The sequence below is a fragment of the Poecilia reticulata genome, chromosome 7 (assembly GCF_904066995.2).
Source record: "Poecilia reticulata chromosome 7, P_reticulata-male-v2, whole genome shotgun sequence".
In the NCBI taxonomy this organism is placed as follows: domain Eukaryota; kingdom Metazoa; phylum Chordata; class Actinopteri; order Cyprinodontiformes; family Poeciliidae; genus Poecilia; species Poecilia reticulata.
In genome coordinates this window covers 33,131,031-33,144,362 of record NC_088836.1, presented here as the reverse complement: position 1 = coordinate 33,144,362, position 13,332 = coordinate 33,131,031, and the positions used below count along the sequence as shown (strand labels likewise).

General features: G+C 39.8%; 1 protein-coding gene across 1 annotated transcript; it reads right to left on the bottom strand.

The window, feature by feature from the left end:
* Nucleotides 1-4,756: 4,756 nt before the first annotated feature.
* Nucleotides 4,757-11,904, bottom strand: LOC103468092 (galactose-specific lectin nattectin-like). The gene is made up of 7 exons (XM_081609369.1): nucleotides 11,751-11,904; nucleotides 11,586-11,651; nucleotides 6,672-6,687; nucleotides 5,994-6,088; nucleotides 5,653-5,787; nucleotides 5,229-5,340; nucleotides 4,757-4,972 (listed from the first exon to the last, which is right to left on the bottom strand). Exons 2-7 carry the CDS (start codon nucleotides 11,649-11,651, stop codon nucleotides 4,905-4,907), a joined length of 492 nt encoding a protein of 163 aa, XP_081465495.1. The 5' UTR covers nucleotides 11,751-11,904; the 3' UTR covers nucleotides 4,757-4,904.
* Nucleotides 11,905-13,332: the final 1,428 nt, after the last annotated feature.

The following is a 13,332-nucleotide window of genomic DNA, read 5'->3' as shown; positions in this document are numbered from 1 at the left end:
TTTACAACGTGTTCAAGTTGTTGCAGAATCTTCCAGGATTCGGCCAAGGACGTTTTCCTGGTAGCGTGAAGAGTTACGTACCACAAGAACTGATTAGAACTGGACCAAACCGGCTGATGTTGCCACTTCTGCTTCTCTGTCCAGAACAGTTTCCTTGTATGGAATGTGCTCTCTGATAACAGACTTGTATTAAAAAAGGACGTATCTGTGAGATGTCGCTCTGCTTTCCCTGGCTCTGTTGGATTCAGTCTTTAAACTGACTGCCTTCAATTAAAACACCTGAAAGATAAAGTTGCAACTTTCTCAGTTCTTGAGTAGTTTCTCTACCTGTTTGATAAGAAATTTCCACCACATTCTTGGTGTCAGAAGTGGGATCTGTCATGCCTGAAGGGCTCCGTGGCAGAGGACAAGAGCAGTCGGCCATCCTGAAGGCTAAAAACCAGCTTCAGTCCACTTATGTTAAAAAGAGGGCAGGTTCTGGATCCTTCTCCAGATTTGTGTCTCAACATATCCTGTCACAGAGATCTATGATTCCTTTGGATTTGATGCTGGCTGCTCTGTGTTTTGCCTTTTTTGGAAACAATTAGAAAGCTTCTGCAGTCTTGATGATGTTCCAGTGCAGGGGCAGTGATGCGACTCTTCGATGGATCTTGGATACCCAGGTGAAAAAAAAGTATACTTCAGTATACTTCAAACATACTTAAATTTGTGAAAGTACACTTTAAGTATACTAAATATTAAGTGTAGTATCTATAAGGATATCTGAAGTATACTAAAAATACACTCGTACCAATTTCGAAATTTGAACTTTAAACATACATAAACATAATTGTACCAAAATACACTTTTAATATCCATCCCTCCATTTTCTTTAAACCGTTGTCTCTCAGTGGGGTCGGGAGGGGTGCTGGTGCCTCTCCAGCTGGCGTGCCGGGTGAGAGGCGGGGTCACCCTGGACAGGTCACCCTGGGCAGGTCGCCGGTCTGTCGCAGGGCAACCCAGAGACACACAGGACACACAACCATGCGCACACACACTCACACCTAGGGGCAATTTGGAGATGCCAGTTAACCTGACAGTCACGTTTTTGGACTGTGGGAGGAAACCAGAGTACAGGGAGAACATGCAAGCTCCATGCAGAGAGACCGGGGCCGGGAATCGAACCCAGAACATTCTTGCTGCAAGGCAACAGCTCTACCAACTGCGCCACTATGCAGCCCCACTTTTAATATATTAAATAAAAGTATACTTTAAGTGAACAAAATATGAATATGTATGAATTTTTAAGTGCCTTGACAATCTTTTACTATTTATTAAAATTGAATACAATAAAAAAAATTATAATGATGATGTAATTTTTAAGAAAGTACCCAATCAATTTTCAGATGTGTGATGTAAAACCTTATAAATGGCATTAGCTCCAGTTCACACTCCAGACCAGATGGTGGCGGTATTGCACACTTTTATATCTTTAAACAACGCCACAAAGCGAAGAAAAAACTTGAACGCATGGAAGATATGAGACGCTGTTCAAATTCGCCATTTTTACTCGCATAATATTGCTTTAAAAGTAGAGAGGGCCTTGACAATAGTTACTAATTTTGGTAAATTCAAGCTGGTGACGTCCTAATCCGAGTTAGACGACAACACAACGAGACAACAACGGCTGGAAATGAAATGTGTGTCACAAAAGGAGCCCAGAGGGACGAAGGCTGCTAAGTGTTGCTAGCTGGTGGTAAGTTTGCTTATTAATTATCTTCATTTAATCATATACAGTGCAGTAAAGATATATAACTTATGTTGGTTTCTTAAATACTTTATCAATTTTATTGTGACGTGTATGATTATTACAATCGCAATCATTCAGCTTCATGTTATAACTGCATGGAGGATGTTTGTTGCGACTTATACTTTAATTCATAAACTAACCTGGTTTTAATTAAGCTCCATAAGACAAAGAGACTTTGATATTGTGAGGTGGTTGTTGTTCTAACTCCTTCATCAATGATTTTATCTTCAACATATATTTGCAGTCTAACTAAGCAAATGAAGATGAAAGAGGAAGCCAGAGAAATCAGGTGTTAGAAACCCTAAAGACTTTCTGTCTCAGAAGAAGTTCTGACTCCATCAGATCACCAACCAGCTCTGAGGATGAACCTCCACATCATCTTCATGATGTAAGTTTGTTTTTTCAATGAGGAGCTAGCTACATTTTCAACAACAAAAACTGCTGTGTTACCAACACTAAGTGCTTAATAAACATGATTTGATTTAAAGGTAACTGGACAGAAATGTTCTCTTCTTGTTAATCTAACATTTATCTTACTTTTGTTTTATTTGTTGTTGGCTTTCAGGGCCCTGTGATGGACTGGTGACCTGTCCAGGGTGAACTCTGGACAGCCCCCCTCACCACTCTGCAAGGATCAGTGTGTTCAGATCATGGATGGAAAGATTTTAAGGTAGTTTGTCTCCTTAAGTCCACACTTAAAACAGCTTCATAGTTGTTCCCAACATCAACTGATTCTATGACATTGCTGACTTTTTTTCTACTTCTAACATAAACAGGCAAAGAAGACACCCAGAAATGTTTTTCCTCCCCAGGCATCCGGTCCCAATCATCATCAGTTCTTATTATGTTACATACATGGCGAGTACAAAACGTCTTAAAATTGTAAGTATTATTTTTTTATTTGCCATTTTTCTGTTCTCTTTAAATACAAATGTTTTCTCTGTTTAATTGCTCTATTGCTCTTTTTTGTAGGTTCCTGTAAGGTACAGTGAACGGGAATGTTCTGTCGTTGATCCTCACTTTCATGTTTTATTGTCACACTTAAATTTTCATGTTCATGTGTTCACTTTTGATGTGTAAACTGATAATTTATGTAAAGTTTATATAGTTGTGAGTAAAATTGGACAATTTTAAAATGTTGGAAATAAAACAAAATATTTGAATTACCTTGAACATCTTGTATAATTAATCTTTCCATGTAATTTTAGCCTAAAACAATGTAAGTACTGCAGTGTAGTTATGCATGTCATGTACAAAATAGATACGTAGGAATAAAGACTGTCATGAGTAATTAAAATTGTAGTTTATTATCAATAGCAGGAAATCAAAATTAAGTGTAATTCAAATACATTACTAATATATTAAAAGTATATTTAAAATATATTTGAAGTATATTAAATATATATTTTTAATATAATTCTATGACAGAATTATTACACTAAAAATATGATAATTATATCAAAATATAATAATGCTCTGAAACATTATATTTAAAAAGTATACTTTAAGTACACTAAGTACAACTTGAAGTTGTTCCAAAAGAATATGTGTAGTATGCTAAAATATAATATTAGTTGTAATTTAATACTATTTAAATACTACTAAAATATACTAAGCACAAAAAAATGGTTCCAAAATAGTGCAGTTTAAGTACATCAAAGTATGCTAAACTATGTTAACATTTAGTACAATAAAGTATACTTTTGTTTTCCTTGGGTTTTTCTGCATAATTTCATGTCAGTGTACTTTGCGCCACATCAATGCTCAAAGGATTGTGGCACAGAGGTGGGACTGAAGCAGAGCAAGATGCTGCTGCTGCTGCACAAATAAGATAGAAACAAGTCAGAGTTTGCGCAGCAGGTTCTGGTGCCACTCAGGGGAATAGCAAACCCGTTCTGATCACACGAACACAATCAATGCTGTGCACAACACAGTGACAGAGTGACACAGAGTGGCAGGGTCATGGATTTCATATATGGAGTGACTTTAACGGCAAAAAGTACAAGAGAAACAGAATGAAAGTGAGAAAAATAAAAGAAACAGACTCCTATATTAGTTTAAGTTATTAACGATATTTGAGGTTTCATTTGTGTTCATGCTTGTTTATGTTTGTATTAGGGCTGAAACTATTCCTCGAGTGATTCGAGTACCTCTATTATTAAAATTCTTCGAGGAAAATTTACCTGCCTCGAAGCTTCGTTAAATTATATTTTATTATTTAGCCACTGTGTTCCGGCTGGGTCATTACTTACGTTGCTCAGAGCTCTCACTTCTGCCTCTGACTTGTTGACGAAAGCTAAGTCTTAGCAGCATAACATCCAATTTTCAAGTTCGGCCCGTGGGGATTTTAATGATTGATAATGCCGGGTTTCCATCGTTTTTGGGGGACCAATAAGCATCCTGAAAATGACGAGAGCGATGCCTGGAGTACGGCAGCTTTTCTCCTGCTGGTTCAGAGAAGTTGCTGTGACAACACATAGCAGTTGCACTAAACTTCATGAACCTACAGTTATAGAACGTTTCTAATGGACATATAAGGAGGAAAGGGAAACAATAAAGTTATTAGTAAAGTATCTGATCTGTTTTTCTCTATGAAAATGCATGATTCCTCAAACATAAAGCAGAAATGGGAGACTGAACTGCCGGAGTTAATAGCAGGAGACACATGGGAAGAAATATGTACTGAAGCACAATTAGCCAAACTCTAATACTGACTGATGCTCTTTTAAGAAAGTGATGTACTATAAAAACTGTGCTACATAGACTAATTTGAATCAAATCATGATTATTACATCTAAAGAAAAAAGCCCTACTCATTAAGTTATGTATTAATTAAACCGTGAGTCTAAATCTAACCTAAACGGAGGTTTACTAAAAACTAGCATAATTAAATCTCCAACAGATTCTCTGTCTGCTGAAAAATGTCTGCTTTCATGATCTGATGATCCAAATCACACATGAATTCAATCAGATTTCAGAGAAACAAGTTTATTTAAGTGATCAAATGAAGTGAAATCAGGTTCTTCCAGCAGTGATGTCATCGACGCTTAACATCCAGGGGGAAGTGACATCACCAGCAGGAAACCCATATGAGCATTTAAAATGCATAAGAAGGTTACAGTTGTTTGGCACAGATGGAGGGGAACTTCAGGCTACAGACAGTATCATTCACATAATCTTGTTCTGTAAAGAGACAAAGAGACAAATCCTGACTGCAAACCTTTGACATGATTTGATCCGTTACAGAAATCATGCAAGGCAGATGAAGTGTTTTGCCCAAGACACAACAGACATGAATAGAGTGGGGATTCGAACCATGAACCCAAAGATTACAGGACAAACTCCTACCTACTAAGCCACCAGATACAAAGGTATTATGAAAACATGCATTTAAACTAAATCATAAAATTGCAAGTTGCGATTTTCCAGTAATAAATACCAGCGAAGTTGATCTCCATGCAGTCTTCGTTTCCTTTGCCGTTGTTTGGCTCGTTCTTCCCCCAGTGATGAAACAAAAACTTGGAACCGTCACTCCACAACCAGTTGCCTTCCTGAAAGAACATCTTAGTTTTAAGCCCCAATGCAAACAAATCACACAGAACCAACCTAGACTTCAGTCACTCATTGTAGAAAATCTGAACCAGAACCTCCAACTGACCAAGTTCAGTCAACTTGGTCAGTTCAAGTTGACTGAACTGACCACTTTATTAGGAACACCTGTTCAATTCATTTCAGTTCATTTATATAACGCCAATTCACAACAAGTGTCATCTCAAAGCATTTACACAAAGTGCCATGAGAAATGCATATTGGCATAAAAAATTATCAACCAAACAGTTATTTGTATGTTTTTAAAAACTCACCTCTGCTGAATCATGACCTCCAATCCAACTTTGTGCGTTTGTTTTAGATGAACTGAGGACAAGTTGTCTGATGAAGTTGTACTCATTTGTACTGCGTATTGAGGCCAGATGTCCATCCAATGAGAGGCAGACACTCTGAAAAAGACAACAGTGGTTTAAACTTCCCTCTGCGCAGTGAGACAGTTGGTGCAGCTGAATATCGACCTTTAGAAATTATGGTTCTATTTGTTTCAATCAGTTTCTGCAACCTTGTTGTTGGGGAATTTTATTGTCTTGTATAAATAAATTTACATTTCTTTTTGAATGTAGGAAATCTGCTGTGAGCAGCACATCTGTTGTACCTCTGCTGCAGCCCAGGTCATTGTAACGTTAATAAACAGGAAACATCGACCGTCATACCAAGCCCATCCAGGAGTGCACTTATCACAATTGGCAACTGGGAAATATGAAGAGAAGGTAAATACATCCATCCAATAATCAGCATCATTTAATCACCAAACACAGTCCAGAAGTTCAGCTGCATCAAACATTAGGGGACAAATACATTTAAAAATGTGAGAAATTTATCCAAATTGCAGGTTATAAAAATGGGAATAATGTTAGCTAATAATAATGGAAAAAGCATGATCGATATTAAATCAATAATCAACTAAAAATACTGCTCATCTACCAAAGGTTTTATTAGATGACAGTTATTAGAAAATATATTTACATAAAAAACCTCTGAAATGACACATTTATTGGTTCTGATTCAGTTATTTTATTCAGACAATAATTAGCCTTCTTAGTGTTTCTAGCTGCCTTCTGTAAAAACTACTGTGACCCATCTGCCTTTAGGATGGGATGTTTCTATGCAATATGTACTGACTAAACAATTTATTAATTTACTTTATACTGAAATTAAGTCCTGTAGTTGTGCTGAAAGGACAACCCAATAAAGCTGATCTATGCAAAAGTGTCTTATGTTATATTTTTGTCTTTTAGGTGTTAGAAACTCCAACAATTAAAGAAGCACGCACCTGTCAGTTGACCAGCCTGTGGAGGTAAAAACCCAAAGTTTCAGAACAAAATTCCCAACAAAACAAAGTTTCTTCATTTAATTTGAACCTAATAATGGCTCAGATTGCTCCATCTGATCTGGGTCAGTCAGTCTACTTTCAGAAGTGGGACATATCAGCAGGGGTGGCAGTAAACTGGTATGATCCGGTACTGCGTACCGCTAAAAGACTCTGCGCCAGGACACAGTACCGGGAGAACGGCTGCACATTGAGTCAGGATAGATCGGCTACCAATAGGCACGTCTTCATCCGTTTAGAAATTTCTCTTTTTCTCATTCTGAATCGTTTCTGAACTGCTTTGTGATGGAGCCTCTCACTCTCCAGCCGTCTCTCTCTCTCCCCTTTGACCCCCTCCCAAAGCTCATAGCTTTCACAGCCTTCAGACCGTTATTGTCTGTCTGCTTTTTACAAAATGTGCCAATTAAAAGCAAATGGATAGTATCTAGTTGTTTCATGTTATTTTGCTAAATTAAAACTGATTATGACGGCGTTTCTCAACGTGGGCAGTACCGCCCACCAGGGGGCGTTTGCTCCAAAGTAAACTTAAATTACACCTTAAATGCACAAAAATACCAGTTTAGACTTTGTGCTACTTGCTGAAACTGTATTTTGCAACATTAAGTCATGCTTGGCTGCAACTGTATCGATGACAGCTCTCCTTCTCTTCAGTGTTTGTGGCTTTTGGCGCAGCTCCGTTCTCCTGCTACTGGTAGCTTCACCACATCAGGTCAGCGTTACACCGGCTGACGACTGTGCTGTGGTTCACTTATCTGGTGTCTGATTTTAAAATATTTAATGTTTTATTGAGGATATTTTGTACATATGTTTTCTCAGTCCTGTGATCATGTCAAACCAGCAACTTAAATTAAAAACTGTTTTAATGTTTGTCTGGATGCTGCCCGCTTCCATGGAAGGACAACAGAAACTCGCTCTGATAAACATGTAATGACTAAAATCACGATACCCTCACTGTGTATCCCTCTGAAAAATGAACCCATTTAAGTAAAATAATCCCTCCATGGGTGATACCACGATGGTGAGCGTGATTTGGTATGAAATGGTACCACAGCACTTTGAATTTTAATTATCAGAATACCGGAGCTAAAAGGTTTGCATCAATCTGCTTTTCTCCATCGATACGCGCTTCCCAACCGCTCTGCGCCTTAAGGGGTAAAGAAAATAACGACAATGCGCTCGTTGTGGAAAACTCTGAAACAGAAGAACCATGACGTAGAACGAGCAACAAACTATTAATCTATAAAACAATACACAGGTCTATATAAAGATATAATCCATGTTTCTGTCTCATATTTGTATGTCATTTGAAGGATCTGGAACTTTTGTTTTTCCACTGATAGCTCTGATTTGCTCAATAAATGTCATCCATCCATCCATCCATTTTCTGCCACTTCATCCGGGGTCGGGTCGCGGGTGCAGCAGCTTCAGAAGGGAGGCCCAGACTTCCCTCTCCCCAGCCACTTCTTCCAGCTCTTCTGGGGGAATCCCAAGGCGTTCCCAGGCCAGCAGAGACATCGTCCCTTCAGCGTGTCCTGGGTCTCCCCCTCCTCCCGGTGGGACCTGAACTCCTCACCAGGGAGGCGTCCAGGAGGCATCCTGACCAGATGCCCGAGCCTCAACTGGCTCCTCTCGACGTGGAGGAGCAGCGGCTCTACTCTGAGTCCCTCCCGGATGACCGAGCTTCTCTCTCTAAGGGAGAGCCCAGCCACCTTGTGGAGGAAACCCGTTTCGGCCGTTTGTATCCGTGATCTCGTTCTTTCGGTCATGACCCAAAGCTCATGACCATAGATGAGGGTGGAAATGTAGATCGACCGGTAAATCGAGAGCTTCGCCTTTTGACTCAGCTCTCTCTTCACCACAACGGACAGGTACAGCGCCCGCTTCACAGTAGACGCTGCCCCAATCCGCCTGTCGATCTCCCGCTCCCTTCTTCCCTCATTCGTGAACAAGATCCCCAGATACTTAAACTCCTCCACTTGAGGCAGGACGACCCCCCTGACCCGGAGAAGGCACTCTACCCTTTTCCGGCTCAAGACCATGGCCTCGGATTTGGAGGCACTGAGCCTCATCCCAGCCACTACACACTTGGCCGCGAACCGCTCCAGTGAGAGCTGCAGATCACGACCTGATGAAGCCAACAGGACCACATCATCCGCAAAAAGCAGAGATTTGATCCTAAGGCCACCAAAACCGATCCCCTCAACACCTCGGCTGGTCTAGAAATTCTGTCCATGAAAGTAATGAACAGAATCCGTGACAAAGGGCAGCCTTGGCGGAGTCCAACTCTCACCAGAAACAAGCCCGATTTACTGCCGGCAATGCGGACCAGACTCTGACACCGGTCATACAGGGACCTGACAGCCCGTATCAAAGGGCCCGGTACCCCCATACTCCCGGAGAACCCCCCACAAGGCCCCCCGAGGGACACGGTCGAACGCCTTCTCCAAGTCCACAAAACACATGTAGACTGGTTGGGTGAACTCCCAGAACCCTCCAGGACCTGCTGAGGGTGTAGAGCTGGTCCAGTGTTCCACAACCAGGACGAAAACCACATTGCTCTTCCTGAATCCGAGGTTTGACTATCCGACGGACCCTCCTCTCCAGGACCCCTGAATAGACCTTACCAGGGAGGCTTAAGAGTGTGACCCCCCTGTAAGTGGAGCACATCCTCCAGTCCCCCTTTTTAAACAGGGGGACAACCAGCCCAGTCTGGCAATCCAGATCTGATGAAACGATGACAAAATCGATCATCGAACTGCGGCCTAGGGCAGGGGTGTCAAACTCCAGTCCTCGAGGGCCGGTGTCCTGCAACTTTTAGAAGTGCCTCTGCTGCACCACACCTGAATAGAATAATTAGGTCATTAGCAAGGCTCTGGAGAACTGAGGAGGTAATTAAGTCATTTGATTCAGGTGTTTTGTACCTGTGGCACATCTAAAAACTGCAGGACGGCGGCCCTTCAGGACTGGAGTTTGACACCCCTGGCCTAGGGTGTCCTGGTGCCAAGTGCACATATGAACATAAATGCCATGTGGGTGAAATTTTTTAGATGATGCTCTGATGTCCCATTCTCCTGAAGGCAGCACAGAGCTGCACCACCAGAAACTGACAAACACTGAAGAGAAGAAGAGCTATGATTAATGTAGTTACAGTTCTATCCATGTTTTAAAGGTGCAGAGCTCAGTCATTTTGCAAATAGTTCAAAGTTTAAACTGGCATGTTGTACATCTTTTATCTGGTCATTTATTTAACAACTAGAAAATGGCAAAGAAGAAGAATATTTTTCCACTCTTACTGGCTGCTGTTAGGCCTGCCAATTTTAACTTGAAAGTCCATTGAATTTTTCATAGACACCTGTGAAAATAATTTCTATTCCCATGGCTTTTTTGTTCGCTGGGAAATATTTTTTTATGATAAATACAGAAACAAGAATACAATCTACAATAGTGATTGTAATATTAATAATAAAATAATAGTCAGTGCAAAGTAGCCTACAAATTCTTTGATGGGGCGGTGAGGGACCTGAATAACGGCTCGGGGGGCGCTGGCCCAAAAAAGGTTGAGAGACACTGGCTTATGAACTTAAACCTGTGATAGTATATTGGCAATGTACTCTTGAAAAATGTGGGTTACATTTATTTGACGGGGTCAAGAGACTGACATGATACTGTCATAAAAATGATATAACTCCTGTTAGGAACATACCAACAGTGTCATGAAGTGTCATTCAGTGAATAATGACAATTTTAATGCAAAGTTACTTTAAAAGTTGGATTAAAGGTCCATTAAATGTGCCAACTTAGCATTAGTGTCATTATTTAGAAAATAATGCAAAGTTGACACTTTTAATGGACCTTTGATCCAACTTTTAAAGTAACTGTATTAAAAATGTCATTATTTACCAAATGACACTTCATGACAACAGTCAGACATTCATAAAGACTCTTCATGTTTATGACAGTGTCATGTCAGTCTTATTAACACCCCATCAAATAAAGTGTTGTCAAAATGGTAATATATTGAAAGCACAATGTAATTAGTTTCACCTGTAAAGTGTGTTGTAATGGATCCTTCTGTATTCTGGTTCCTGATGTGTTTGCAGTACTGATGTGTGTATGAAGCATTAATGTACAAAGTGGCAAAGCAGAATAATAAAGACATTAAGTAACTAAAAAGTTACTTCATTAGCAATTATGATAAACCAAAAGTGTAATTATAGCGTACTCTAATCACATTACTAATATAATAAATATGTAAAATACTTAAAATATATTCTAAGTATACTTAGAATATTTAGTATACTTAGTGCACTCAAAATGTACTAATCAAGCACATTTTTATTGCATAAAAAGAAATATACTTAAAGTACACTAAGTGCAACTTTAGTTGTCCAAAAAAGTACGTTGAAGTACACCTAGCATACTTTAAATTGTGCTATAATACAATTTAAATACTATTAAAATACACTAAGTACAAAATTAGTTGTTCCAAAATGTCACAATTCAATTTAACTAATCCCAAGTGAACTTGAAGTATTAGTCTGACTTAAAGTATGCTCAAGTATACTAAAATTTAACATATTTAGTATATTTATTTTTCACCAGAGTTTAAAGGTAATTAATTGTTTCCACCCCATATAGCAGAACCATAATAAATCTCTCTTCCACATTGTGAAGTGCTTCTACTTCTGCATTATCCATGTAAGTAGTCTATAGTACAGTAAAATATTTGACTTTATTTGTTTTGGTTTGCACAATGTGCCACTGGCGACTTTTCTCATAGAACGAGTAGGAATTTAAAACAACTTTCACACCAGCATAGCAGCCATCTTTTCCATTTAAGTCCTTCTCCATACTTACATCAGCTCCATCCCAGAGTCCAAAGCTCAGACCAAGAAGTAGAGTGAAGACAAGACCAGCAGCCATCTGTGGAAAGAGTCGTTAGGAAAGTTCATAATTAGTATCACAAATCAACTCAACCAAGACGTAAAACATCATGATGAGCAGCAGGACTTTAAATGTTACTTTGTTTTGATGATTAGTTGAAGAGTCTGTTCCAGCAGCAGTTTCTGGTCACAGGATGTCTCAGAGATGGAAACACAGACTTTATATACCTTCAGTTTGTTTGTCTGTGAAGTGGACATCTTTGAGTAAGTCACTGTCTGTTCTCGTTTTGGAAACTTTTTTACAACGTGTTCAAATTGTTGCAGAATCTTCCAGCATTCGTCCAAGGACGTTTTCCTGGTAGTGTGAAGAGTTACGTACCACAAGAACTGATTAGAACTGGACCAAACCGGCTGATGTTGCTACTTCTGCTTCTCTGTCCAGAACAGTTTCCTTGTATGGAATGTGCTCTCTGATAACAGACGCGTATTAAAAAAAGGACGTATCTGTGAGATGTCGCTCTGCTTTCCCTGGCTCTGTTGGATTCAGTCTTTAAACTGACTGCCTTCAAATAAAACACCTGAAAGATAAAGTTGCAACTTTCTCAGTTCTTGAGTAGTTTCTCTACCTGTTTGATAAGGAAGTTCCACCACATTCTTAGTGTCAGAAGTGGGATCTGTCATGCCAGAAGGGCTTCGTGGCAGAGGACAAGAGCAGTCGGCCATCTTGAAGGCTAAAAACCAGCTTCAGTCCATATATGTTAAAAAGAGGGCAGGTTCTGGATCCTTCTCCAGATTTGTGTCTCAAGACATCCTGTCACAGAGGTCTAGAGATGATTCCTTTGGATTTGATGCTGGCTGCTCTGTGTTTTGCCTTTTTTGGAAACAATTAGAGTCTTGATGATGTTCCAGTGCAGGGGCAGTGATGCGACTCTTCGATGGATCCTGTGCGGCTCTTGGATACTGAAAGTTCCCACACTCACTGAAGGCAGCATTGACAAAAGTATAACGGTGCGGCGCAGGATGTGAAATGTTAAGCTAGTGCTACAGATCTGCAGTAGTTTCAGTCTAAGAGGAGAGACTTGAGATGAGAGGTGATTGATTGAAGCTGAATCATTTAAGAAAAAAATCTGTTTCCATGGTTACAGCTTTCCTCAACATTTCTCTGTATTTTTCTGCATAATTTCTTATCGGTGCACTTTGCGCCACATCAATGCTCAAAGGATTGTGGCACAGAGGTGGGACTGAAGCAGAGCAAGATGCTGCTGCTGCTGCGCAAATAAGATAGAAACAAGTCAGAATTTGCGCAGCAGGTTCTGGTGCCACTCGGGAAAAGCAAACCCGTTCTGATCACACAAACACAATCAATGCCGTGCACAAAACAGTGACGCACAGAGTTGCAGGGTCATGGATTTCATATATGGAGTGACTTTAACGGCAAAAAGTACAAGAGAAACAGAACGAAAGTGAAAAAAATGAAAAATAAACAGAGACTCCTATGTTAGTTTAAGTTATTCACAATATTTGAGAGGTTTCATTTGTATTCATGCTTGTTTATGTTTGTATTAGGGCTGAAACTATTCCTCGAGTGATTCGAGTACCTCGATTATTAAAATTCTTCGAGGAAAATTTACCTGCCTCGAAGCTTCGTTAAATTATATTTTATTATTTAGCCACTGTGTTCCGGCTGGGTCATTACTTACGTTGCTCAGAGCTCTCACTTC